Source organism: Carettochelys insculpta, chromosome 15, assembly GCF_033958435.1.
Source record: "Carettochelys insculpta isolate YL-2023 chromosome 15, ASM3395843v1, whole genome shotgun sequence".
NCBI lineage: Eukaryota > Metazoa > Chordata > Testudines > Carettochelyidae > Carettochelys > Carettochelys insculpta.
Window position 1 is genome coordinate 28,499,300 of NC_134151.1, and position 27,420 is coordinate 28,526,719.

At 43.8% G+C, this 27,420-nt stretch overlaps 1 protein-coding gene across 1 annotated transcript in view; it reads left to right on the top strand.

Annotated features, from left to right (window-relative positions):
* Nucleotides 1–27,420, top strand: part of SPOCK1 (SPARC (osteonectin), cwcv and kazal like domains proteoglycan 1) — a 610,788-nt gene that overhangs the window by 204,382 nt on the left and 378,986 nt on the right. Inside the window, exon 3 of the mRNA XM_075009740.1 lies at nt 8,267–8,312. Coding sequence (XP_074865841.1) covers nt 8,267–8,312 — 46 coding nt within the window. The remainder of the gene's footprint in view (nt 1–8,266; nt 8,313–27,420) is intronic.

Consider the following 27,420-nt stretch of genomic DNA (forward strand, 5'->3'; position numbering starts at 1 on the left):
TGAGGCTCTGGAGGTCTGCCAGAAACCGGCACATATGTGTGATTGCTGTATTCATGCCAAGGAATTGTAACTTTGTGTCCAGTTCTGAAGCCCTTATTCACATTTAGAGGTACCTTACTGCATAAGTCATGCCACTACATTTAATGGGACCCTCCACAGTGAGTACAGAGATGGGCTGGCGACAGATTTCACTGGGCCCTAGCTGGTGTGGGGAGGTTCAGCCTTGGGACGAAGAGGGGAGACTAGAGGTAGCCATTCCTCAGTGCCACCCAGGGCTCTGGTGGACATTTAAAATAGTGGTGGCCCAGAGCCCCAGGCCCTTTTAAATCTCTGGGCACCCAGACAACTACCCCTTTTGTCCCCTCTCATCAGTGGCCCAGATACTGTGTAAGGGAATAAGGGTGAGAATCTGGCATTTCCTTTGTGAATATACTGATGAAGTATTGTGAGTTGCTTTTGTGACTTTTTCCTACAATGAATATGCACTCACTAACTGGTAAGGTAAGTCCCCGTGCAAGGATCCTGCAGGAAACTCAATGTACCAGTTGATTTCAGCTGAACACCAGATTACAGGATTTTAGTGATGCACTGGCCCTTGGGCAGGCCATTTGAATGGAGTTTAATTTTACTCTGATGTACTTAAAGGGTTGGCTTAGTGTTGTATCCTGTGGTTGATACATAGGCAAAACTCCTGTTAGTGAGAGTTCCATGCATGGCAGGATATGTATAATGGGGTGAAAGCAAATATGTGCTCAGACTCTGTAAAAAGGAGTTGTCCTATTACAAAAATTTTGCTGTAGAAAAAAGCCCATCTGTTGTAGGCTCATGATCTAGAGTTCTGTTCTCATGAAACAATGAAAGCGTTCTCAATTTTGCATTTGCTACTCAATCAGTTGTGAAATATATTGTAAATTGTTAGGGCATTGAATGAAAACATTTTTCAAAATCTGTTATCAGCTATGATGCAAGGAGGAAAACACCCAGTCCTTTGTTGTTTCAGTCAAAAGGGAAGGGTTCTTTGAGTTTCCAATCCTTCTGGAACAAATAACTTGTTTGCAAATGGTCATTAAGGTAGCTGATAACTAAATTTTGACTGGCAAGGGGTTCTCTGTAGCTTGTCAAATAAGTTAACTGTGCAGATGTTATTTGAAGGGCAAGGTTTCCTGAACCCAGTGATTATAATTTTAAAATTGCTGGAGGATTTTTTTTTGGGGGTGGGGGAAGAATTGGAAAAATGTTCGCATTCTTTTATATTGTTTGATTTCATCCTCTTTTTTTTTTCTCATTTATAATGCTTACGTACACAGGAAGTTGAGGTAGGTTTTTTACTTTTAAATTGTAAATATCCACAGAATGAATAATAGTATTTGTAACAATACAACATATATTGTATTCTGAACTGTCATTCTTGGTTATTAATGTGTTTTAGTTCCCGAGTTACTTTCATCCTCACACTGCAATTGTACATCCAGTACATTCAATTTATGAAATGCATATGAATGGTATAGTTATTGCTTTCTTTACTCATTAATTACAGTGTAAGCCTGCTTGTCAGTGATTACCTGTGGTTTCTTAGAGAATTTTTCTTATAAAGAGTAAGAGATGTTATTTTTTAAATTGTGACTCCTATCAGGAATGCTGCAAGATATATTTAGGAAATGCTGTTTTAAAAACTGATAATTGTGACTTACATGTAATTGCTTCATCCAGTTATGATAGGGTAACTTAACTGGCTGTCTCAGAATATTTTGGGACAGAAACATGTTCTCTACCCATCCTTTATTTCCTGGTTAGTCAGTGGGAGTTCCTCCCTCAGCTGCGATTATAGTTAAAGCAGACAAGTTACCTGCTTGTGTCTAGACTTATTTTAGTTGCAATGAATTGTCCCTTGACAAAATCAGTCCCTTTACAAGAAGAATGAATTAATGATCACTGAAGAAACAGGAAGCTGACAGACAATCTATCTTCTGAGTAGAGCCAGTCAAGAAAATTTAGAAACGTTAATGAAAATTGGGTGGGGGGGAATCCATGAAACATGCAGTGGAAATATATCCGTTTTCCTATCAGCTCTGCTGCTAATGTCAGGCTGAATTCTGCCCTGTGACATAGACTACCACATGGAAATTTGTCCTGTGTGCAACAATGGATATAGCTGCTTCGTGCAAACTCAGAATTACACCTCCCAGGTCAAATGTAGATGTTTCTTCGGTGTCAAAGCAGAAGAGCCTTCCGCAGTGGGTTATCCAACATGACTCTTGATACTAAACATTCATAGTTCTTGCTGGCCAGGAGCAGGAGCACAGAGAACCTTCCTGCCGTGGCTCATCAAAAATATTCTGTTGAACCTTCTTCTTTTGGATGCATTTTTGACTAAACAGAATTATTTCATGAAAAGCCTCTGCCAGAAATGTGCATTAGTTGATGATGAAAAACCAAATATTGGAAAACTGCAGTTGTTGGGGGTCTTGTCAAAATCCAAAATATTTTGGCGAAAAAATTGACAATCCCACTGCAATGTCTCCTAGGATTGGCAGGATGATATCCTCATTTTCCCATTCCCATCTGTGGGCTGAACTCCCTTGTCAGGTGACATCTCCTTTGAGGTAGTGCGGTGAAGGCTCACATAAATAAAACACACTTACTGCTCATGAGGGTGACTGCGGTGCATCATGGGAGATATCTGACCAGGTTATGCGACACACAAGAATTGGGAGCAAGAGGCACCCAAAATACAGCTCCCAGACGGTACCACAACAGTATAGGCTGAATCTCTCTAGTCCAGCACCCTTGGGACCTAAGTGGTAGTGAACCAGAGAATTTGCTGAACCACAGGTCAGTATTGTCTAGCAGCATTACCATCACTTCCATTGCTTACTGGGCTTAGAAGACATTTAGGGGTAAATTAGAGGTAAGTAACAGCACAGAACACTGGGAGCCAGGACAGGTGGATGTAAACAAATGTTATGGGACCACAGGTGACTTGACCACACCCTTGATAAGTCCACATCTGGCTAACTAAAATCATGCCAGGCTACTGATTTTGCCAGACTCGAGAGGTGCAGCCTGTATTACTAAATTGAATTATTTCATGTTGTGCTGAATGTGCAGCTCCTGTGTGAAAATTTTCAATTTTTTATTTAAATTTTCCTTTTAAAAGTGTACTAGACATTGCTTTAAAAATAAAAGTAAATAAAATAGTGTAACCGCTCACAAGCAGACTTGAACCTGGGACCTTTGAAGCTTAGTGCAAGATCCTCTATGGTGTGAGCTAAAAGTAATGGCACTGAGTTAAGACTGTGTAGGAGTCTCATTCTTTCTCTATATAAGTGGTCTAGATGCCACTGCATGGGACAGAGGACCACACCGAGGTCTGGGGGTTATAATTTTAGCCATTAAGATTGCTGCGGGCAGCAACTTGCAATTGTGATAGCGCATGTTATGGCAGGCTCAATAGCGAGTTCAAAGGTATGTGTTTAAAAATTGAAGTGTAACCCCCTTGTAACTCTATGTTGTGATCTGCTGTGTGTCTGAGCTGCAGTTCTGTTGCAGGCTTCAGCTACATATGATTGCCATCTGTCCAGGTTTCCAAAGTATCTTTCTTTGGAGGTAGCTGGCACTTGGGAAATCTGTAAGGCAATTCAGTATGTACCACTGACTGTCCAGCTTTATGGGCTCAGGATCATCCCAGATACTGGGGTGGGGGGAGCGGGGAGAAGGTCATACCTCATGGGTGGGAAACAGCTACAGAGCCCAGCTTTTTAGTGCAAGCTATAGAGACTTGCCTTGTAATCCCTGGATGTTGACTGAGATGGCAGTCACGCTAGGTCTCTATGAAATTTAGCAACAGAGAGAGTGTTTAAAGATAAACATAATAAACCTCAGTAATGCAATGTTAAACCTGTGACAAGCCTCTGTGGTTACACAGCTGCATAGAATCATGGCCAGGGTTTGATCACGCTTTTCTAGTCCAGTGGAGAAGTGTTGAGCTCATTAAAGACTCATTGGTAGTGGTCAGTTGTCCCGAAAATGATCCTCACAGGCTGGAAGAACTACCCAAATTGCAGATGTTACAACCAATCTTGGTTAATAAAGCCACGTAACTGTATGATGGGTGGGAAAGAGGAAGCAATGGGAGTAACAGCCCTGGGGTCCAGCAATTCAGAAGGGCCTGGGGCTCCCAGTCACTGCTACTGCTACTACAGCTGCAGTGGGGAAGGCAGCATTAGCTCCATGCCCTTGAAATCAGGGCTGGAGTCCTGGGTGGCATGTTCCTAGGTAGTGCTAAGGGCTACCTTGGGATGGGGAGAGGGTGTAGAGCCATCTGGGTGACACTGAGGGCTGGTTGTTCTAGCCTCACCCAGGACCAAAGTATCAGTTCTCCCTTCCCTACAAACACACCTTCCCCAGGGGCCTGGTAGTTCTGTCATCCTCCCTGACTGTGTATTTCTGTACAGCAGTTCTCATATTTTTGGTTCAGTGTCTTGTGTTTAGAATTAATTTTTAGCCAATCTTCTTGCCAGTTATATTTTTATTTTATCACCTTCCATGGCAGACTGTGCCACAACGTGCCAGAAAGAATTATGAGCTACATTTCTGCATATTTTGATGCCTGTCTAAACACAGAGGCATTAAATGGCCTGATGTCATTGTAATGGACTTTGTTGTAGGAAGGAACAGTGATAAGGCAGCAGCTTGAGAGACCCATTTACAGTGAGAGACATTAAGCATCTGGTAGCTCTAAAAATGTGGCTTCAAAGATCATAGATTAAATTAGTTTAGGGTGGTTTTTTTCCCCCTTTCCAGAGACCTCTCACAAAGTTAATGCATCACTTAAACCATAATTTTAGGTGGGATTTAAATGTGACACAAACTTTTCTCTGGCTCTTCAGCATAGAAATGAATCAAGACTTTCACTCTTAATATTACCGATGAACTCCTGGTTCTGTCAGAAAGAGTATAATTGAATTGAAACTGTAGAATTTAAAGGTGGTTTTTTTCAGCTGTTTTGTAGTGTTTTGCTTCAGAGTTGAGCAGTTGTTTCTCAAGATGAGTGTACTAAGTCTTAGCTCTTTATGGCTACGTCTACACGTGCAGCCAACATCGAAATAGCTTATTTCGATGTTGCGACATCGAAATAGTGTATTTCGATGAATAACGTCTACACGTCCTCCAGGGCCGGCAACGTCGATGTTCAACTTTGACGTTGCTCAGCCCAACATCGAAATAGGCGCAGCGAGGGAACGTCTACACGTCAAAGTAGCACACATCGAAATAGGGATGCCAGGCACAGCTGCAGACAGGGTCACAGGGAGGACTCAACAGCCAGCCGCTCCCTTAAAGGGCCCCTCCCAGACACAGTTGCACTAAACAACACAAGATCCACAGAGCTGACAACTGGTTGGTTGCAGACCCTGTGCCTGCAGCATAGATCCCCAGCTGCTGCAGAAGCAGCCAGAAGCCCTGGGCTAAGGGCTGCTGCCCACGGTGACCATAGAGCCCCGCAGGGGCTGGAGAGAGAGCATCTCTCAACCCCCCAGCTGATGGCCGCCATGGAGGACCCAGCAATTTCGACGTTGCGGGACGCGGATCGTCTACACGGTCCCTACTTCGACGTTGAACGTCGAAGTAGGGCGCTATTCCTATCTCCTCATGAGGTTAGCGACTTCGACGTCTCGCCACCTAACATGGAAGTTAACTTCGAAATAGTGCCCGACGCGTGTAGACGCAATGGGTGTTATTTCGAAGTTGGTGCTGCTACTTCGAAGTAGCGTGCACGTGTAGACGCAGCTTATAAGTCATTAGGGCTTTTATTGGGGAAAAAAGCCAACAAAACTCAAAAGGTTTTTTTTGTCTCTTTTATCGATTTTTTTTCTTATTTTTCCTGTTTATTTTTCTGTGGTATTTTGTCATGAAGTCTTGTTGTGAATGTTGTAAAGGAAATAAGTATTTCAGGTTTTTTTTGTCTGATTCAAAAAGAAAGTCAAATAGGACTGCAAGATGCACTAAACATAAGTTTAAAAAAAATCTATGTTTTGCACCTTATTAATCAGAAGGTGTGTTTGCAATAAAATATTTATGTAACACTAAGCTAAAACTCTTCTCAAGTAGCTGCACATCAGGTTTATCCTTCACTCCTCATTTCAGAACTGCTTCCACATGCCAGCGGCAAAAGAAACCTTTCTTGGGCTATGAATTATTAAACTGTTTGTTTCTTTTCAAAAGCTGTAAAAATGAACCCGTCGGAAAAAAGAGACTATCCTGCTACCAGAAGAAAGGACTCCATTTAAAAAAAATCTCATTCATCAAAAGTGATTAATGCGTGGTAAATCTAGCAGCAAAGCAGAGTCGATTTCAAAATGTTGTATGAAAATAAGATTTTTGGCATAATGAAGCGAAGAAATTCAAAGGCAAAGCTCAGTCTCCATTCTGAGTGCTAAATCCTGCCCTTTTGAAGAACGCTTTTGATGCTTATAAAATAAATTATTTAAAAAATAAAATTATTGTTCCTGAACCTGCTACCCGTCATAACCGTCTTCGGTCTTTAGAGACTTTGGGCCAGAGTGTCTTAGTCTATATGTAGGTGGGCAAGGTGGATGGCACAGAAGGCCCTATTCCAGTCTCATTGATACAGTCCATACAAGAGCCAGGCAGAACTGCATCCCTGATGCTCACTGAGCACAGGAGGTCCCCATCCATCCTCCTCTCAGGGTGCAAGGTGCCCTAAAGGCAGCTAGAGCCCTACAACCAGGGCCAGATTAAGATCTGATGAGACCCTGAATTATGTCAAATTTAAGAGGCCTCACTGCATTACCAAAAATTATGGAAAAATTGAAATTTAATAAAGATTTTGTATTTAGAGGCCCCTACTAATCTGCAGCCCTGAACTGTAGCTTCATTATCTGGCTCTTCCCCCAACCACTGAATTTCAGATCATGGAATGAAGCTAGCATGCAAAGCAAGCAGGCTGCAACTTCTGCAAGGGTGATAAGAAAGGCATGAAGAATAGTATGCAGATAATTACCATAGCATTATATAAATCCATGGTGCGCTCTCACCTCAAATCCTTTGTTCAGTTCTGATCACTTCTGCTCAAGAATGCTAAGTGAAAGGGTTATGTGATGTATCAAAACCAAATGAAGGATCTTACATTTGAGCCTATGTACAGGTTGAACCTCTCTACTCTAGCACCCTTGGGAGTGGACCAGTTCCAAAGCAGAGTCGAACGACAGGAGATCAATATTATGTAGCAGCATGGTCAACTCTTCCACTGCTTAGTGGATTCTTAGAATAGAACCAGAAAGGTAGCTGTGTTAGTCTGTACTCCAACAAAACAAAGTAGCAGAAATGTAGCACTTTAAAGACGAACAAAATGATTTATTCAGTGATGAGCTTTTGTGGGACAGACCAACTCTGGCCCAAAGTCTATAAAGACCAAAGACGGTTATGATACCCAGTTGCAGCTTCAGCAATGATGATTTTTTAAAATAACTCATTTTAGATGAAATGGATCTGTCCCATGAAAGCTCGTCACCAAATAAATCATTTTGTTAGTCTTTAAAGTGCCACATTTCTGCTGCTTTGTTTTGTTGGGTTCTTAAAAGACATTTAGAGATAAATTAGAGCTAAATAACAGCACAGAAGACTTGGGAGCCAGGACAGATGGCTGTCAATGATAAATGGATGTCTGGGTAAACTAAAGTCATGCTGGACCACAGTGTACTGGATTCGAAAGGTTCAACTGATACACCATTGCTAGTAGGTGTTTGCTACAACTGAAGTGTAGAGTTGAAGGTCAAATTTTAACGTACTACACCATGGTAAATTAGAACACTTGTGGAGAGATCTGTGGAATTATTCTGAATTTGCACTGGTGTATGGTAATTGTAGGAGTCTGACTTGGTACATGCATCATTCTTCAAACAACATGTTGTCTACATTATTACCACCAATTGTCACATGATATTGTGGGATGCCAATGATCTAAAGATTATGGGAGTTATTTAATTTAAATCCAAACTTGGAAAAAACATTTTGAAGGAGGGTATAGTATTGGAGTGAAATGCTGAATTGCAAAAAGTTTTCTTAATTTCAGTTTTCTATCTATATTGTGTTCAGTCTGTATCTTAAGATGCACCAGGCTAATGGTTTTTTCTTGGTTTTATCTTTCTTTTTTGTTGTTTTCAGTGAGAAGGCAGATATTGTTTTTAAAACTTTACTAAAAGAACTACTCAACATTATCTCTGTTTCCTCTTTCCCCCCCATTTAGGATGATTATTTCAGAAACTGGAACCCAAACAAACCATTTGATCAAGGTAAAAACAGTATTTTCACTGCATATGCTCAGCTAAAATATTTCATGATGTACACATCTGTCTCTCTCTCTCTCCCTCTCCCTTTCTCTCAACAATGAGCTATGTTACAAAATTAAATCCCGCTCTAAATGTTGTTGTTTGGGATAATTTAAATCTGGGGGCAGATGTGACCTGTACCTACTGGGCACAGGGGGCACAGTGGGGACACCCAGCTTCAGCAGTTAAAATCTGAATGTGGGGGCATGTGATTGTAGGTGTGACTTTAGCCTTGTATTTTTCAATGTTCTTCTATTCCTATTTGCATTTGGTGGTAACGTGTATGCTCAGAAAGACAAACTCTAAGTGGTATTCAAGATCTAACATTGCCATCTAAAACGAGTTACTTAACGTAGTTTAACAGCTGTTGAAAACTGAGTTAAATAGGTGTTTTTGCAACTTAATTGTTTTATGGACACTCAGACGTTCATTACTTGCACTCAATGGCATCTGAAGTCTGAGAATGGACTGCAGAATTGGTTCCCAAGTTGAGGTGCTTTAGTGTACCTGCTGTTGACTCGGGCTTTGTCTACACTGCACAGGTTTTAGTGACACAGCTGTGTCAACACAGCTGAGTGGCTAAACGTTTTTCAGCTCTTATGGCAACAAACTACTTCCGCCCCACACACGCAAGACGTTGGTGTTGTCAGCAGAAAAGGGTTGCAGCTAACAGTGCTTGTTTACACTGGCACTTGTCAGTGTTTGGATTTTGCAGGGAAGGGTTAACGCCTCCGAACGACAAAAGCTTTGTCATTCAATAAGCAGTACAGACATAGCTTCAGACTCTGGTCCTAGCAATGACTCTTAAATGTACTTGCTTTTTCCATGCTGAAGTTGGTGGTTAAGCTGTGCCATTATTCCTATCATCTGTGAGAGTCGGTCTAAGGTCTTGTCTACATATCATATTTAAGGTTGGATTGATTTAAATAAAGGTGAAAAAAAAATCATTGCTTTAAATCAAGTTAAGACTGACAGAGCTTAAAGTGTACTTAATTTTGGAGTTAGCCCCATTGAATTCACGGGCACTTCCGTTTTGTTTTGTTTTGTTTTTGAGAGAGCAGGTAGAGAATGGGGTTCCCTTGGATAAGCTGAGTAATACTGAAGTGAAATAGAGACTAGACGTATGGCATCATCATTATTGCCTGTAGCCATAATGTTTCAAAATAAGGCATGTGTATTATGTAATATAAAATAAGAAAATTACACTCAATGGCAACTGGCAACTCCAGATTTCTCTTACTGCAGCTTTCTGCATTGTATTTTTGAGTGATAGATGCTAAACCTAGTTAACTAATCAAACAAGCCCTAAGGATTAGCCAAACTAAACCTTGTTTTCTAGCAACATCCAACACGGCAAACAGATTGGAAATTTACAGACAGGTCAAATCACACTTATACCAAATGTTCCAGAAAGCATCTTGAAGAATGATGTATTGCAAAGTGAATTATTTCTTTTACTAATCAGTTGATCTACTCAGCGATAGCCACATCTTATTTTCCTTATGATGGTTCATTCTTGCAAGTAGGCCCTGCATCTCCTTCTTGCACTGCTTACCCTTGACATATGTTTCCTTTTTTATCCAGGGAATGAATTTCTTCAGAATATTCCCAGATAGGTTTTTCTGTGGTAAAAGTGGGGCAAATATAGGAAGTTTTGTGTGTGCTGAATAATGTCTTCCGTTTTCCTTTCCAGTTCACTCCACTGCCCCCACCACACAAATACAGCACAAAACCAGCTATATCCAGTCTGTGTCTTTCTTTGCAGATGGTACTTTTTAGTCTGCAGAGAAACAGAAGTTGAAAGCCCAAAACTTTCAAGACACAAGAGCTTGTAGTTACGCTGGACAGATTGGAACCATGCATTCCTTTTTGTGAGACTGTAGGTGTGTGTGTAGCATGTTTGTGATGGGATTTAATTGTAACTGTTACTGTAAATGAGAAATTTAGTATTTTATTGATGATTTTTAAAAAATCAAAAAATATCATTTAAATAAAATCTTCTGATTTTTAAATTCTTTTTTACCCTCTCTGGCATGTTCGCACCCAGAGCTCCTGCGCTGACTTAAGAGAGATATTGAGGAGATTGAAGCTTGGTTTGCATCTCCTTGAGGGGCCCCCAGCTGGGAGCCCAGACTCTCAGTATCAGACCGGGTGGTGTTGAGAGGATAGGTAATACACGTAGCACATCATCTCTACAGGTGCTGTATCACCTTAACCTACATTGATGTAGCTAGTGGTGGGCAACCTGGAGCCCTTTGGGGTTCTGTGAGTGGCCCAAGAGACATTTTGTTTACCGTTGACCATGTGCAGGGTTGCCGAATTCTGCTGGATTTCGTGCACATAATTTTTCTTCCACTGATATTACAAAAGTGACACACTCAAAAGCAAAGGCACGTGAAGTGAGGGACATACAACATTGTGAGACCTGTGCACTCTCTCTGCATCCAATGAAAGCTCTGCTATGGTTCAGTCAGCACCTCCCACAAATTCTAGGCATTTAGAAAAATTACCCTGTCCTGGGAGACCATCTTCGTTATTACAGTCTTGCGACCCATTGAGATGCAGAGCCCCTCATGCGGTTCACTCACTAGCCCAGATTGCCCATTGTTGACCTAAGCACTATGCTTCTGGAGGTGGAGATATTTGTCTGGTATACTGGGGGTTTTGCATCAGAGGGAGCAATGCCTTCTGGTGTATATTTAGAAGTAGGTTGACATAAGGGACTACATAGCTTCGTGGCATAGACATGGCCTAAGTGGGAGAAAGTAGCCAGGGTCATCCTTAGGCGGGTACAAGGCCTGGGACAGCCTCCTCCCTCCCTGCCTTTTCCCAGCCCTGCTCCACCCCACTCCACCCCTTTCTCCAACCTCTGTCCCATCTTTTCCTGTCCCTGCTCCACCCCCTTGCACACTTTCCTCCAAGTCCCTCCCCTGAGCAACAGCTGTAGATGTTAGTGAGATTCCCAAACCTGAGACATCCTTTGTAGGCGACAAAGCTGAGGAATTGTGCAAGATTGAGGTGTCATTAGAGGAGGTTTTGGAGCTAATTGACCAACTTAACAGTAACAATCCACTGGGACCAGATGACATTCACCCAAGAGTTCTGAAAGAACCCGGATGTGAAATTGTGCAACTATTAACTGTAGTTTGTATCCTATCCTTTAAATCAGCTTCTGTATGTATTGACTGGAAGATAGCTAACGTAACACCAATATTTAAACGGGCTCTAGAGGTGATCTAGAACACACAAAATGAAATTAATGGGCAGCAGGTTTAAAACAAATGAAAAGAAATTCTTCTTCACCCAGTACAAGTTAACTTGTGGAACTCCTTGTCAGAGGAGGCTACAAAGGCTAGGACTTTAACAGGGTTTAAAAAAGAGCTAGATAAATTCATGGAGGTTAGGTCCATTAATGGCTATTAGCCAGCCTAGGTAAGGAGTGGTGTCCCTAGCCTCTGTTTGTCAGAAGCTGGAGAGGGATGACAGGAGAGAGATTGTTACCCATTCAGTTCACTCCCTATGGGGCACCTGGTATTGGCCACTGTCAGCAGACAGGATACTGGGCTAGATGGACCTTTGGTCTGACCCAGTATGGTTGTTCTTATGTTCTTAACATGGCCAGGGGATTACTGGGGGCCTGGTGCCAGGAGCAGGGTCAGCCCCACCCACCAGCTCCCCCCCCCGGCCCTGTTCACTCACTGTGTTGGTTTGAAGTGGAGTGATCTGGCTCTAGGTTGCTCTGCTTGCCTGAGCCTGGCTCCCAGCTTTATCAATCAGGGGAGCAGAGCCGGCTGGGGCCAGGACGCTCTGCTTTCCACCGCCACTGTGAAACCAAGTGAGCCAGCTGGGAGATAGCAGAGCAGGCTGGGGCTAGATTGCTTTGCTTTCCAAGGCTCCCATTGCCACCGGTGACTGCAGGTATGGGCCCTAGCCCAGCTGCCCATGCCAGGTCTCCTGGTAATGCCACAGACCACTTGGGACTTGCATAAATTATTTTGAGATATGGCTCCAGTGCAGCCCTAGCCTCACAGAGACTGGCTAGTGCCCTTTTCTGGTCCTTCACTAGGACTGCTCTGAGGGGAATTCCAGCCTCTCTTCTCTGGATTCACATGGTGTTTCAGCTCCTAGAGCCTGAATGGCATCCAGCCACTGTCCCAATCTTGGGGTTCCTAGACACATTCTCAGGGTGCAGACTTTGTTTGCCCCCACTTCCAAGTGTTGGCAGCTGAGGTTCAGGTACCTTGCCCCTCTGGGTGCAGAACTTCTCTTCAGGCTCCCCAGTTTGTAACGACATCCCTCTCCTAGCTTTCCACCCTGTGGGTGCGAAGTTCTGATTTCCAGATTCAGTCACTTGGGCACGCATTAGTTGCGGAGCAGCCAACACACATGTGTTGCCCAGTAACTTCTTTATGCTCAAATTTAATTGTGGAAAATCACGTGAGAGTAGTTTTATAAGGAACGCTGAAACGTCCTTAACTTAATGAACTCCAGTCTCTCTCTTTTCCCCTCAGAGATCATCTTTGTTCCGTAGGTCAGGCAGGCAGTGCTGTAACTTGCTAATTTTGTGCCTGAGGCAAGCATAGAAAATTGCCGCCCCTCATGTTTATAAATTCATGGTAGTTAATTAATAGGAAAAGGGAAGATAATAAATAAATAATAAATGATTCCAAAAACACATTTATTTATTATAGTTCTGAGGGCCTCATGCCTGCCCAGGACCTAAAGACACCAGCTGTATGAAATCCATCTGGAGGTTAAAGAGGGGGTACAAACATGCCAAGGCAGATGCAGCTGAGATCACCTTGCCGGCTGAGGAGAAATGGGTCGGGTGGGAGGCACACTAAGCACCAAGTGAGCTGGCTGGCACGGATTACAGTTACAGGGAAAGTGAATTATCCAGGTGGGGGAAGAGCGCACTGGACACACTGCCTATCAGAATGACCCTGCCCTGACGAGTAACTGGGATTCAGGCAAGGAAGGGATTGAGCTCTGCTCCCAAGTGGTCTCCTGGGGAGGAGTATAAGCATGTTATCTGCATGTTGGCTCTAGTGAGGGGTGTATTACCTGCCCCAGACCGTAGAGCAGGGGTCTGCAACCGAAATAGCAAGAAGAGCCGTTTTTTCAAATGCAATTCCAAAATCAATGCCTCAGGAGCCGCAATGCATGTGAATACGAGACAGTCCTTAATAAATAACATCGAACTGTACTTCTGTCTGTATCTTCTTTTTTAGGGGAGGATGTGCTGATAGCTCAGCCATCCAGATGTTGCCACATCCTCCCGCACTCCCAAAGAGAACCTGATCAAGGCAATATACATATCTCATAGAACTGGAAGGGACCTTGAAAGGTCATCAAGTGCAGGCCCCTGAACTCACAGCAGGACCTATTGTCATTCCTGACACACTTTTTAAATCTAACCTGCACCAGAACCTTGAAAGGCCCCTCAAGGATTGATTTCACAATCCTGGGTTTACAAGGCCATTCCGCTATCTTGTATGTGGAAAGAGGCAGACAGCAGGTATGAAAACACAGGGGTTTCTGTCTTTGTAGCTCCTTGCAAACCACTTGCAATACCCCAGGGAATAATATTATGCACCGGGGTATAAAACTGGGTAGCATCTCTATAAATAGCACATCAGCATGCCAGTGGTGCTCAGTGTGTTCTCTGTTTAACAGCCAGCCGGATCAGGGGTGTGTGTATGTGACTAGGCCTTACACGTGAGACACAGTAAGTAAGCAGGTATTTGAACCCCACTGTGCTGGCATGGTTCCTTCACAGGCAGGAGTCCCAGCTGATCTGTCCTACAGATAAGGAGGCAGGGAGGTAAAGTGAGTCACAGGAAGAGGTGTCAGCCACACACAGCAGGAGGCAGCTCAGGTGACAATGTGCCTGGTTCCCCCTCATGCCTGCTGCACGGACAGGCACCCAGGCAGCTGGGCTGCAGCTGGGAGAGCTGGCTGAGCAGGCTGCACCCTCCATGGATCAGGGTGGGGAGGAGTAGCCAGGACAACAGGTAGCAAAGACGAAGAGGAGGGAGTGGCAGGGGGCAGACTGACCCCAGGCTGCTCCTCCACTCTATGTCCACCTCAGTCCCCCAAACCCAGCTTCTCCCTGGCTCCCCACTCACCCAGCAGCCCATGACAGCCCCAAACCCAGCATTTCCCCCCCAAGCCCCGCTCATCTGGCAGCCCCCCCAGCACCCCCAAATCCAGCTTCTCCCCCAAGGCCCAGTCCCCTGGCAGCCACCAACAGCCCTACAAACCCAGCTGGCGAGTTCCCAGGCAGGTAGGGAGGGGGGCTGTGAGCACCCATAGCAGCTGAAGAAGAGGTAGGGTCACCTGGCGGGGGGGGGCACAGTTAGCTGGCTGGGCAGCTTCATCTGAGCTGCATGTGGCTCTTTAAGAGCCATTAGCAACTTGTTATGCTGCCAGCGGCAGCTATTGCTGGAGGGACAAAGGCAGCTGAAGCTGGCGGCCCCCACTCAGAGCTCCACACCCCACCAGCTGGAGCTGCAGCTGCCTTTGCCCCTGCAGCACCAGCGTTTGCCAGCAGCATAACAAGCTGCAAATGTCTCTCAAAGTGCCACATGCAGCTTGGACAGAGCTGCCCAGACAGCTAACTGCATCCCTTGCCCTTGTTATGGCCCCGTAGGCAGGCCAGGGTCCTCCACACCTTTGTCTGCATCACTCCTGCATCAGCCTCCTCTGGTGTAAAATGGCTTCCATCCTAAATGTCCTTCAATGTGAGACCCTTTTATAGACGCTTATAGAGGTCACCTGCTTTTTTGTTTCACCCTTTTTCATGTTTTTTCCATGGCTCTCAAACCCTCTCTGTTCAGACAAGGGGAAGAAGTGTCCTCTCCCAGCTACAACAAAGCCATTGCTCCCAGATGCCATTCTTTGAATGATGACATCGGTGCTAATCCTTCACCATTGTCTTTGGCCTCCCAGGACCTTGACACAGCCCTGCTAAGTCATTGTACACCCATAAGCTATACAGTTTAACCTCTTTATCCTCAATTCAGAAGTGGTACTCACAGACACCACTAGAGTCATGCTGGTATAATTCCCTGTGTGCAAACTTCTGTTCTGGAGCATGGGTCCCCATATAGGGAAGCGTGAGGCACCCTGGTATAATTACGCACTTAATTTCCCCCTGTAGATTAAGTCCTGCTAGAATAATAGCCAAATGAAAGAGGACATATATATTGCAATAATAGAAAAGGACAAACTAAGAGGCCCAAGGAGGACTGAATTCAAGCATTAAGTTAAGAAAACACTGGGCTCACACACAGCTTAACTGGGAAAAGCAACATTAATGCAATGTGCAAGATGAAGAAATGGAATCTGTTTCTGCTAAATTTTTATGCACATCTGATATTTCAATATGCGATATTGGATATTATGAAAAGAGTTGTGTAGCAAAAGTTTTACTTGGCCAACTAGACTTTAATATAGTATCTCCTTTGACCAAAGGCATCTCTGTCAATTCATCAACCTTCAGTAGTCTGCACTGCAGCATTCAACAATGGTTATTTGCAAAAATATCTTGGGTTTGGACTTGAAAACATGCCCCATAACCCAAAGGTGAGTCTTAGCAATGGAATCATACTAGCAGCACAAGGATTGTATAAAACCTGATTGTCCTCTTAAGTGCAAGGGAGCTGGCAGGGGTAAAGCAAATCTTCTGAAAGGAAGGAGGCGACTTACATAAAACTGTCCTCCTTGCTATGCACTGAAATAGGTCAGCATTCGGCAAGGATTGAAGGCGCCAGTTGGTGCACAGCAGCACCAGGAACAGGCAATCAGAATCTGACAGGCCTGTCACAAAAGGTACTGTGCAACTGTCAGGGATCCTTCCCCACTCCACACTTCGAATGCAGAAAGTGGGGCACTGCAGAGACTTAAAAAACACCTTGCTTATACACAGGCTTTACCTGAAAACTTCCCAGGGTCACAGATTTCTTAGACTCTGGAAGGTAGCTGCCACCACCCCAGTTCTTCTTCCCAGGCAGGCACACTAGGGGATGCCCTCTGTGGGGAAAATTTCAGCCTCGTTCTCCTCTCCACTGAGGGCTTGAGAACCAAAGTAAGCTGTACCTTGATAGTGATGTGGCCGAAAGGCAGGTTCACAGACTCTTCTCAGGCACGGGTATCAGATTGTTTGCTTTAAAAAAGTGATATTCGCAAAACAAGAGAAAGTAAATCATGGGTTGCATGCAGAGAAGGATATTTCCCTGGGATATAGTTCGAAAGGTACAGAGGAAAAACCATTGTCAAACAACACAAAAGAGAAACACAGAGCAGCCAGTCCAACCAAATTTAAAATAACCATAACCTGATCGCATCTAACGATACATTTCCCTTTTACTTACACCTCTGTGGCTGATTTTGTGGTGATCAGTATATTTCTGAATGCCAGGGATACATCTCTCCCCGGTCTTCCTCTCTGCTGCTCTGCAGAAAAGAAGAGCCCTGAAAGCTGCTCTTGTTCTCAGTTTAAACAAAGCTACTTCACTCCCATTGGCTCAACTGGGAGTCAAGTACTGCAGGAGAGATTAACCCCTTGCTGCACTCATACATGACAGCAACTAATCCTGGTCCCTGTACAGAGAACATAAGAACATAAGAACGGCCATACTGGGTCAGACCAAAGGTCCATCAAGCCCAGCATCCCATCTGCCGACGGTGGCCAATGCCAGGTGCCCCAGAGAAGGAGAACAGAAGACAATGATCAAGTGATTTATCTCCTGCCCTTGTTATGAAGGCTAGGGCACCATACTTTATCCCTGGCTAATAGCCATTTATGGACCTAACCTGCAAAAATTTATCAAGCTCTTTTTTAAACCCTAATAGAGTCCTGGCCTTCACAGCCTCCTCAGGCAAGGAGTTCCACAGGTTGACTGTGCGCTGTGTGAAGAAAAATTTCCTTTTATTAGTTTTGAACCTACTACCCATCAATTTCATTTGGTGTCCCCTAGTTCTTGTATTATGGGAAAAGGTAAATAATTTTTCTATATTCACTTTCTCCACACCATTCATGATTTTATATACCTCTATCATATCGCCCCTCAATCGCCTTTTTTCCAAACTGAAAAGTCCCAGTCTCTCTAGCCTCTCCCCATATGGGACCCTTTCCAAGCCCCTAATCATCTTAGTCGCCCTTTTCTGAACTTTTTCTAATGCCAATATATCTTTTTTGAGGTGAGGAGACCACATCTGCACACAGTACTCGAGATGTGGGTGTACCATAGTTTTATATAGGGGAAGTATGATATCTTTTGTCTTATTATCGATCCCTTTTTTAATAATTCCTAACATCCTATTTGCCTTACTAACTGCCGCTGCACACTGCGTGGATGTCTTCAGAGAACTATCCACTATAACTCCAAGATCCGTTTCCTGATCTGTCGTAGCTAAATTTGACCCCATCATGTAGTACGTGTAATTTGGGTTATTTTTTCCAACATGCATTACCTTACACTTACCCACATTAAATTTCATTTGCCATTTTGCTGCCCAATCACTCAGTTTGCTGAGATCTTTTTGTAGTTCTTCACAATCCCTTTTGCTTTTGACTGTCCTGAACAACTTGGTGTCATCTGCAAACTTTGCCACCTCACTGCTTACCTCATTACCACTGCTCAGAAGCCTAGTAACAATAAGCTAGTCAACCATCTGTGGAGTCCAGTGTGTTGTGGAATAGACAAAAAGAAACACGGGTATTCTAATATAGCCAGCATGACTGACTAGAAGCAACTGGAGGAGAAACCTGAATGTTTCTCTAAAAGTGTATGCGGAGTAGCGATGACCTACTAAATGTTCTCAATGGTGACATGTTGACATTTGGACACAGAAATGCACTCTTTGGGGAGTAGGCAAGGTAGTAGAAGACATTTGTCACAGAGGATCACAGCAGAATGTCAGTGGACACGCTGAATGCCATGATATTGTCACGTGTGTTATGCTGGACAGTTGACAGCAATTCAGAAAAGGGCAGTGGAAATGAAGAAACCGTGATAATCCATTTGTCTGTGAGGCAGTCATGAAAGTAATGCAGATTGACAATAGGCCATCCCTGTGTACTTAAGATCAGAAGGTTCCATTTTACCTTGATGATCATATATCAACAGACCCTCATGTTCACAAAGGTGACATGCCATTATATAAAAAACTCTGGCTCTGAGATACGAGTCACTCCTATGCATCAAAAAGGCACAGGGTGAAGTTTCTTGGAGTTGCTCTTCATTAGGTTCTCAGTCCTTTCTAAAATGTTCTTTTGCTGGGGGAACATGTGGGCAACTAAGTTTCTGAGGACCCCGTTTCCTTCTATGTTCTGCGTGTGGTGTCTGTGGCACCGCATCCCATATTCTTCACAGTGTTTCCATAGTGACATGATCAGGACATAGTCATGATGTGTTTCATACAAGGTAGGTCGTGTGAGATAGCTTTGAAAAGATTATGACTTACTGAACTTGATTATCTGGTCTACATCCATGTATCATTCTTGTATCTGGAATTGTGAATAATGCCTATATATCTATATTTAAGTATGTAATTACAGCTAGGGAGTGCCCATTAGACAAGAGGCTTCCATTCTGAAAAGCTGAGTGAGGAGGGTCTGCCTATTCGGTGCAATGAGCCATTAGGAAAATAAATAGACCATGAGAAAAGTTCATCTCCAAACTGGGGAAATTTTCCTGAGATTTCTGTACACAACCTCTAAGTAGTGGCCCCTGTGACTCTGCGAAGACATGCAACATGAATATGTCTATCTATGGATGACAGTGTTCTTCCACAGACTGCTCTGGGAACCAAGCTTTGAAACAGAGGGATCCTGCTTGATATAAAACAGTAAATGGTGGGGAATTATGTTGTCTGTGTGTTGTTTGTTCTCCACACAAGAAGGCTCCTGGTAACACCTAAAGAACAAGATGGAACTAGGTGAAGTGTTGAACTGAGGCTAAAGGGATTTCTAGTCTGTAAATGAAACACCTGGGCATTCCAAATTACAGCTTGTTCCTTAGGAATCTGCAGCCTGCTTTTATCATTTATTAGGGTCAGAATCTGCTATTCATATCCAGTCTGATTAGTAGATTGTTTTGTTTGAGTTTGTTGTTTATTTTCTAGGTAATCTGCTCTTTGCTATCACTTTTATAGTTAACCAGCACATTGATCCAGTGTTGCTTAGATATTTAACTGAAGTAAGAGTGTTGTTTGTTTTATTTTTCCGTTTTTGTTTTGTTTTGTTTTGTTTTTCCTGTTTGGAAAATAAAAAGATGTACAGTAGTCCCTTTAGTTATGTGAGGGTTGCATTCCCACGCACCCTCGCATAATTCAAATTTTGCGTAAGTCACATGGGGGCCTGTTTTCACCAGCAGAATGCACATTCTGAAGCTGGGGAAGTAGCAGGGGCACCTGAATGTCCTTTGAAAGGTAAGTCGTGGGTTTGGAGGGGGAGGGCAGTTGGGGAGGGTTAAGCCTGGGGTGGCTTAGGACTGCAGGGGGAGTTGGGTGCTGGAGTTGAGCTGGGCTGCAGGGGGATTGAGCCAGAACCATGTGGGAGTGGTCAGCTGGAGCTGGGCTGTGGGGAGAAGAGGGGGTTGAGCCAGGGTTGGGGGTTGAACTGGGGCTGCACAGGGCCAGGCGGCGTTGAGCTGGGACTCAGGAGATGAGCCGGAGCCATTCACAGGGGGTTTGAACTGGGTCCGGAGGGTGTGTTGAGCCCGGGCCGGGGGGTGAGCGGGGAGCCACATTTTGAATTGCGCTTAACTCACAATCACACATTTCGTGGATTTACTGTATGTGGTTTAAACCAGTGTTTTTCAACCTTTCTTTATGAAGTACAACTTTTAATATTTATTTATTTGGCACATGCATTTAATATAATATATCCACACCCCCATATATGTATTCCCTATATATATAAACAATACCCTCCCAGATTTCTCTTGCGTACTCCTAAGGGTATGTAAATCACCAGTTGAGAAACATTATCCTAAGGTAATCTGAGATCTTGAAACAGGTGCCATTCAACCTGTCCAAATTACTGTACCGTTTTCAGGAGTCAGATTTGTTTTACATGCTGCCAAGTTATGCCTCACTTAAAAAACTACTTACTTACAAAAACATGCAAAAATATCACAGAAGACTACTACTGAAAGCTGCTGACTTTCTAATATCTTATTGCCAAGTAAATGAATTGGAATAGACATATTGTTCTTACATTTCAGCATAAGGCATATGAAACAGTAGAAACAAGTCATTGAATGAGCTTTTAGACTGTACTGGCTTTACTAGTGTTTTTTGGAAGCCTGTTGTAAAACCAGGTGAGTTGATGTACACCCTGGAAGACTTCAGTGTGCTCCCAAGGGTACATGTACCCCTGTGTGAGAAATACTGGTTTATGCAAATGATCGTACTTTTTGGAAGAGGAAGGAAAAAGATAAGTTTGTATTAATAAAAGTCTGAGAGTGAGTCAAAGATTACATAGAGCTTGTTGGTGCACAGTGTTTGCAGTCTTTGTCTTTTGGTAGAATAAATAGAGGGGGTAGGTGAGTGTTGGGGTGTGGGAGGGCTGATGGTAGGGATGGTTGATGTAGGGTTTGGGGTGCCAGAGCAGGGGGTGTTAGGATAAAGGCAGAGGGCTTGTTATGTAGTGGGGCTGGGGGTGGAGGTGGAGAAGTGTGGGGAGGGGGTTTGGGTAAGGGGGCTCAGGTCAGGGCATGGGGGTGCTGGAGTGAGGCCGTGGTGGTGGGGACTCAGAGCACATGGGTAGGGGTGGGAGGTCAGTGCAGGGAATAAGAGTTAGCTATCCCAGCAGGGTTTTGGTGAGGAGGTGACTTCTAGGGCAGAATGTGTATGGCAGAGTGAGAGCAGAGGCCAGGGGTCTGAGAGCTGAGGGTTTGGGGTGCATTTAGAAGCAATGCTGCGGCATGAGGGCAGGCTGTGGCCATGGGGGAAAGAGGAGAGGGGCTGGGAGGCTGTTGGGGGACTGACTGTAATGATTCGGTTGGTGCAGTGAGGGGAGGGGTGGGGATGAGGGCAGAGGGTTCTGTGTGTGGAAGGGTCAGAGCACAGCATGGGGTTGCAGACTTCTAAGCAGGGGTTTGTTGGGGGGTTCGGGGCAAAGGGTGGAAGGTAGAGCAGTAGGTGGGGGCCTGCAGGCAGAAAGTTCTGTGTGTCTGGGCAGCAATGGAGAGGCGGAACTGGGGCCATGTATTTTTGCCCCAGCCCAGCAGCATGGGGAGCAGGGGCCAGGGCTGGGGCAGTTTTCCTGGCCCCAGAATGAGCTTGGAGAGGAGAAGGCATGGCTGGGATTCACGGTGATAGCATCTCAGGGTTCATTGTGTGGGGGAATTGCAGGAAGGGCAATGGGGCTCCTTCATGGCTCTGTGGCTGAGCACTGGGGAGACTGGGGGTTGAGGGGCCCTCTCCTGGCTGGGTGGAGAGCCCTATCTCCATATGGCCACTCTCTTTTCTGCTGTGGCTGCCCACAGGGGTCACTCTGCAGTACGGCTGTTCCTTGAGTTCGCTGCCCCAAGCGGTGAGTCTGACGTATGTTGTCCCTCCTGTCAGTGCCTGTCCGCTTCCGAGTCCTGAGAAATCTTGGGATTTCAGGCATTTCCCTCTTTCCAGACAACCAAAGCCTGACCTTGTGTTAAGTGAGGGGACGGGGAAGCTGCATACCACATTCTGTAGTCATAGCTCTTAAAGTTTGAGGAGTTCTTGAAGAAATATAGCACTGACAGACAGGCAGGCAGGCAGTTGCACTCTAAAATTTATAGTAGGTAAACTTACGTTTGCTTTGTCTAAACTCTTGTGTGTGAATGATAACTCAGGGATTAACAACTGTTGCATATTTCTTGCCACTTGAGGGACAGGGGCAAATTGGGTTAGTAGGCACTAGACAGATCCTGTGCAGCACAAGATGGCGTCATTTTGGGTTTGCACTCCAGAGGAAGCGTGGCCCTGAGAAGCTGGTATTTCCAGGCAGGGGCTGGCCAAAGATTAAGCATATCATTGCAGCTGGGTGTGACCCTGCATGTCTGTGCACGGGTCAAAATGCAGGATGAAGCCTGGAGAGGCCTTTGCCACTTATCAAAGCAATATAGTGTAAAAGGCAGCCAAGACTAGTAGTTCAGGGGAGCTCCATGGTACCCCAGTTCCAGGTGGTAATCTGTGCAGTGGGGGGGCCGAACCCTTTACAGTATGTACTGATGTCTATTGCATAGAGACGCTCTGTCTTTTCTGGCACCTGTTCACATTTCAGTCACACAGAGCACTATGAACCTTCCACTCTTGTGCACCAAGCACCTGATGGGAAAGTCAGGGATGTATTTCAGCTAAGAAAGAGCAAACAAATAATTCACCCATTCCAAAGGCCAGATTTTTTGGCTGTATGATGCGGGATTCCCTGACTAGTAGTATTGATTCATTCCTGGGTATTGTATCTCTTAAGTGGTAGCACGTTCCAAATCATCATATTTTTTTAAAATCTCTCTCTTCCAGTTTGGGCGTGTCCTTTATCCTCGCTTGCTTTCCAGATGCAATCTGAGGGCCACATTTTTATTAATGTCTGATTATACACACAGTACAATACAAAGCAGCAGTCATATAGCACTTTGAAGACTAACAAAATGATTTATTAGGGGAAGCATTTCATGGGACAGACCCACTTCTTCAGATCAAGTTCCTTCTCGTGTAGAAAATTGAGCACAAAGACTTTACAGCAGCTAAGCCCTGTCTTGAGGACTCAAGTAGGATTTAACTGGTGTATAAACCTTGTGTTGGCCCTCCCAGTAGAGGTGAATTTCATTCCCATTGAATCCAAATGACCAGTCAGATGGATGTGTAACCATTGTGATTTCCCAAACAATAATTGAATTTATATGAGCAGACTATGGAAACAGATCATTGGGTGCCCAGTTAAACCCTACTTATTAAAAAAAAAATCCATTAAATTGTTTTCTTTAAAGTTCTGTATTTACATATAACCTGATTTGAAATAAATCTTCTACATGGTTTTGTTTCCACTCAGCATTATTTGAAGCTTTTTGTTATCTTGCATTTCCTGAGATGCTGATCTTCTTGTGTTCCTAGAATTTTAATTATGTCCCTTTCCCTGCTTTGAGTTTGTAATTGGTTTGCTTTCAAACTGCTAATCTTTTCTGCTCCCTCCTGTGACTGCATTGTTCCCTTTGCAGGGCTTTTGGAGGGATTCTGCACATCATTCCCAAAGACTCCCAAGCGTGACTATTGTATTCTGGCTTATAATTAGTATCCATGCTTTAAATTAATGATTGAGCAATTCAGCTATAGGACCTCATAAATTGGGAAGATAGAGAAGCAAATGCCTTCTCAGGCAATTAACACAAGTGTTCTGTTTTCTGAAGGATGGGAAAAGGAAAACAATGAGCAATTTACAGGTATTCTGAGTCATTAAATACAGTATAGCTTTGCAGGCCTGTAAATCTTTACCTTTCGGCAGTATTCATAAGGCCTTTTTTAGAAGAGGAAAATAGACTTAGACTCTTCTTTTTAGCTAACATTTTTTCAGTTAGCCTTTCAGTGAGTTGGGGTGAAATGTTTGTATCCCTTTCCATTTTAACATTTTTATTACAAAACGCAACCATCCAGTGTTCTAGGTGCCTGTACAGATATTATAAGAACAAAACCAATTCTCACCAATCTCCAATATATAAACACATTGTCATAGTCAGTTGTTCATGTCTTCAGCACAAAAAGAGTACCCCAGAAAATAAATAAGCCTTGACCCGATGGTCAAACAGTTACAGCTCTCATGAACCATGGCAAAAATTATAGGCCTTTCACTGAAAAAGATCTGCTCCAGCATGTCCCCGTGATTAAACCAATGGATCATAGTTGGTACATTTGTTATTCAAACACACGCTCTAATTTTTACCTTGAAATGTACTGCAAACTGGTACAGGTCCTCAAGCCCTGTTGTAATATGTGTAATCAGTTTTGCTGAGTTGATTAGCAAATGAGACAAGCACAGTTAACTCACAGATAACTTTTGAGCTACGTTCGTGGTAGGCAACAACATGCAGAGTGCATCCAGCACAGAAACTCAGCTGGGAACAAATCGCATGTGCGTGCATTGCACAAAAGTATGGAGGGAAAATTGTCTCTGCCACATGGATCTGCAAGGAATGAATGCCTGTAAAGGGTTAAACCCAGAGAGAGCGGGTTCTCTGTAGATAAGCAGCCAGGTGAGCCAATGGGAGACAGAGGATTCATTTTGAATTGAAGCAGTTGCCTGCTGAGGTGGTCTTTTGTTCTCTGGCCAGAGCTGAGAGATCGAGATACTTAATCCTAAATAGGTTTAATAATCCAGTAAATATTCTGCCCGCATGATAATCTGGAAATATTTAGTTAGACACAAATAGGTTATTTTTGGTTTGGGTTTGGTGTGGGAATTCTTAGGCTGGTTGTTTGTATTTTCCCCAGTAACTGTGACTTCTGAAAAGAATCCAAGGGAAATTAATTCTCTGTGCTCTAACCTTGTTTTTAGTGCTTTGTAACACCTAGCAACCCAGTAGCTTTATTGCTTTCTTGGTGTATTTTCATCTTGTGTTTTGTTAATAAATTACTTTTTTAAGGCCATGATTTGATTCCTGTGCTCTGAGGAAAGGTCTGAATACATTTACGCCTAGCCGAAAAAGTCAACTGTCAGATTTCAGTTTATTTTCTTCTCTTTGTTTCCAAGTTTTCTCCTCAGGAAGGAGTAGAAGCTTGGAGTTACCCCAGAGGGAGACATCCCAAGTCTGTCTTCTTGGGTTATAAAGGGGGGTTTTCTCACTTGGTGGTGGCAGCTACCTCCAAGGGTCAGGGAATTTGTGACCTTGGGAAGTTTTTTAAGCAGAGGCAAGGTATTTCTGAGGTCTTTAGTGCCCTCCTCCTCTCCCCTGCTCTGCGCTCGGAGTGTCACAGAGAAGTAAACCCTAGGCATCTGCACTGGTTTAAGACACAAAGTAGAGTTACTGAGATCAGAATCTGACCCCTGAAATGTCAGTCTGAGAAAGTCAGGGTTCTCCCTAAACCATACGCTTGTGAAGCCACACTTCTGGTTGCCATGCTGGGGAGCTCCAGGCCTCCAGGTTGAGCTTTCTTTTCCCAGATAATCCTCGGGCTGCTGGTCTTCTCTTCATTTAGCTTTTCCCTCTCTTCCTCGGTATGTGCCATTGAAGATAGGAGTGTGTGGAAGCGGGTGGGAGAGTTAGAGTGGGTACAATAATGAATGTGAGTTACAAAATGAATGAGGAGGAGGGGTGACTCAGTGGAGATGAAAGGAGAAGAGATTCATGAATGAAGGGCTGGACTGAATGAGTGAGATGCTAATGCAGGGTATGGGACTGTGCTCATTGCTTGTATACTTAAGCTTTGCCTGTCATTTGTTTTGTACACCAAGAATAAAGAAGGAGAAATGGGTTTCCTGAGCTGGGAGACTTTGAGACTTCAAAAACTTTCACATTCCATATTTGGGACAAAACAGAGACACAAAGTTGTTGAGAGGGAGAGAGACCCTAGTACAGCCAATGTCCTTGTGATTATGGCACGCACTTGGAAATTCTTCCATTCTCCCAGTAAATTCCCTGATGAGCCAGGGCACTTACTGTTGAGGGATGTCTCTCAAAAACTTCAGGTGTTTTTGACCTGTCTGAATATCCAATGGGGGCGTTTTTAAAATCTGAGAAAGTCTCACAGGGTTCAGAAGTGTATTCCTGTATGCATGTGGGAAGGATATTTCAGTGTGAAATGAAAGGGGGAAATGATGCTTTTTACCGAGCAGTGTATTGGCAATAAAAGTCATTAAAAACATTTGGGGATTATTTAAAAACTGCATGAGAGATTTAGAAGCACAAAACTTTAAATGGCACTTGTGTTCCTAACTCCATTGTGCTTTTGAAAATCCCTTTTGCACCTCTTTTTCTCAAGAAAAACAAAAATGTGCACCCCATTGCACAGAACACTTCACTGTCTGCTCTACAAATGTCTTATGCACAGGGTTACTTGGATTTCTGGCTGTGGGCAAAAATATGAATGATCTGAGAGAATCTGAAATTACACCTGGGTACCTTGAAGTGATTCAAACAAACCACAGATCTGCTAGAGACTTCTTTCTGTTTAACAAGGAAAGAGGTCGTTTCTCTTGCAAGGTACAACCTTTCTTCTTAAAATGTGCAAAGGTCTGTCATGATAGGAGTAAGTGAATTGTACATTGCAAGGATGAAATTCATGCTAGTATAAAGATCTATATGCCACTTTATTGCCAGGTAAGCCTCTTGAGTCCTTAATTGGTGCAATAGATTTTTCACTTGCTTTCTCTTACATTGGCAGAAGTCATTCAGAAAGAACTGCCAAAATGAGGAACAGTAAGCAGTTACGTAGGTTTCTTACAGAAAAACCCAAATGTGATTAATAATAAGCACCTAGTTCTTTTGCATCGGTATCTTTCAAAGGAAGTAAACATCATTATCCCCACTTTATGTTTAGGGAAACTGAGGCAGGGAAGCATGACATGACTTGCCCAAGGTCAGGGAGCTGGCTAGTGGCCAAGCCAAGAGTAGGACGTGTCTCAAGTCCCAGTCCAGTTCTCTGTCAGCTAGGCAATACTGCCTTCCTGAAATAGAAAGGAGTTCCAGATCAATTACAGACACATTTATTCCAAGGCTGTAATTTTTTCCCATTGCTTGTGGGCAACAGATTCGTGGGCTGAAGATGCAAGTCATTTTAAAGCTAAAAGTCCTAGATGATCCTCTGTGTAATATGCAAATCTGTAGGTCTTTCCATATGTCATTTTTGCAGAAGAGGAGGCAAAGATAAAAGTAAAAACCTACATTAACTTAAAGTGTAAGGCTGAGATATTGATAAGATTAATAGTACATCTACACTACAGGGAAGATTGACCCTGCCGCAGTCGATCTTCTAGAGTTCGATTTAGCGTGCCTCATAGGGACACTCTAAATCGAATTTACAGGGTGCTCCCATAAATCATGCGCCCTGTTAGCAGTAAGGGTACATCTAGGCTATGCGGAAGATTGACCCG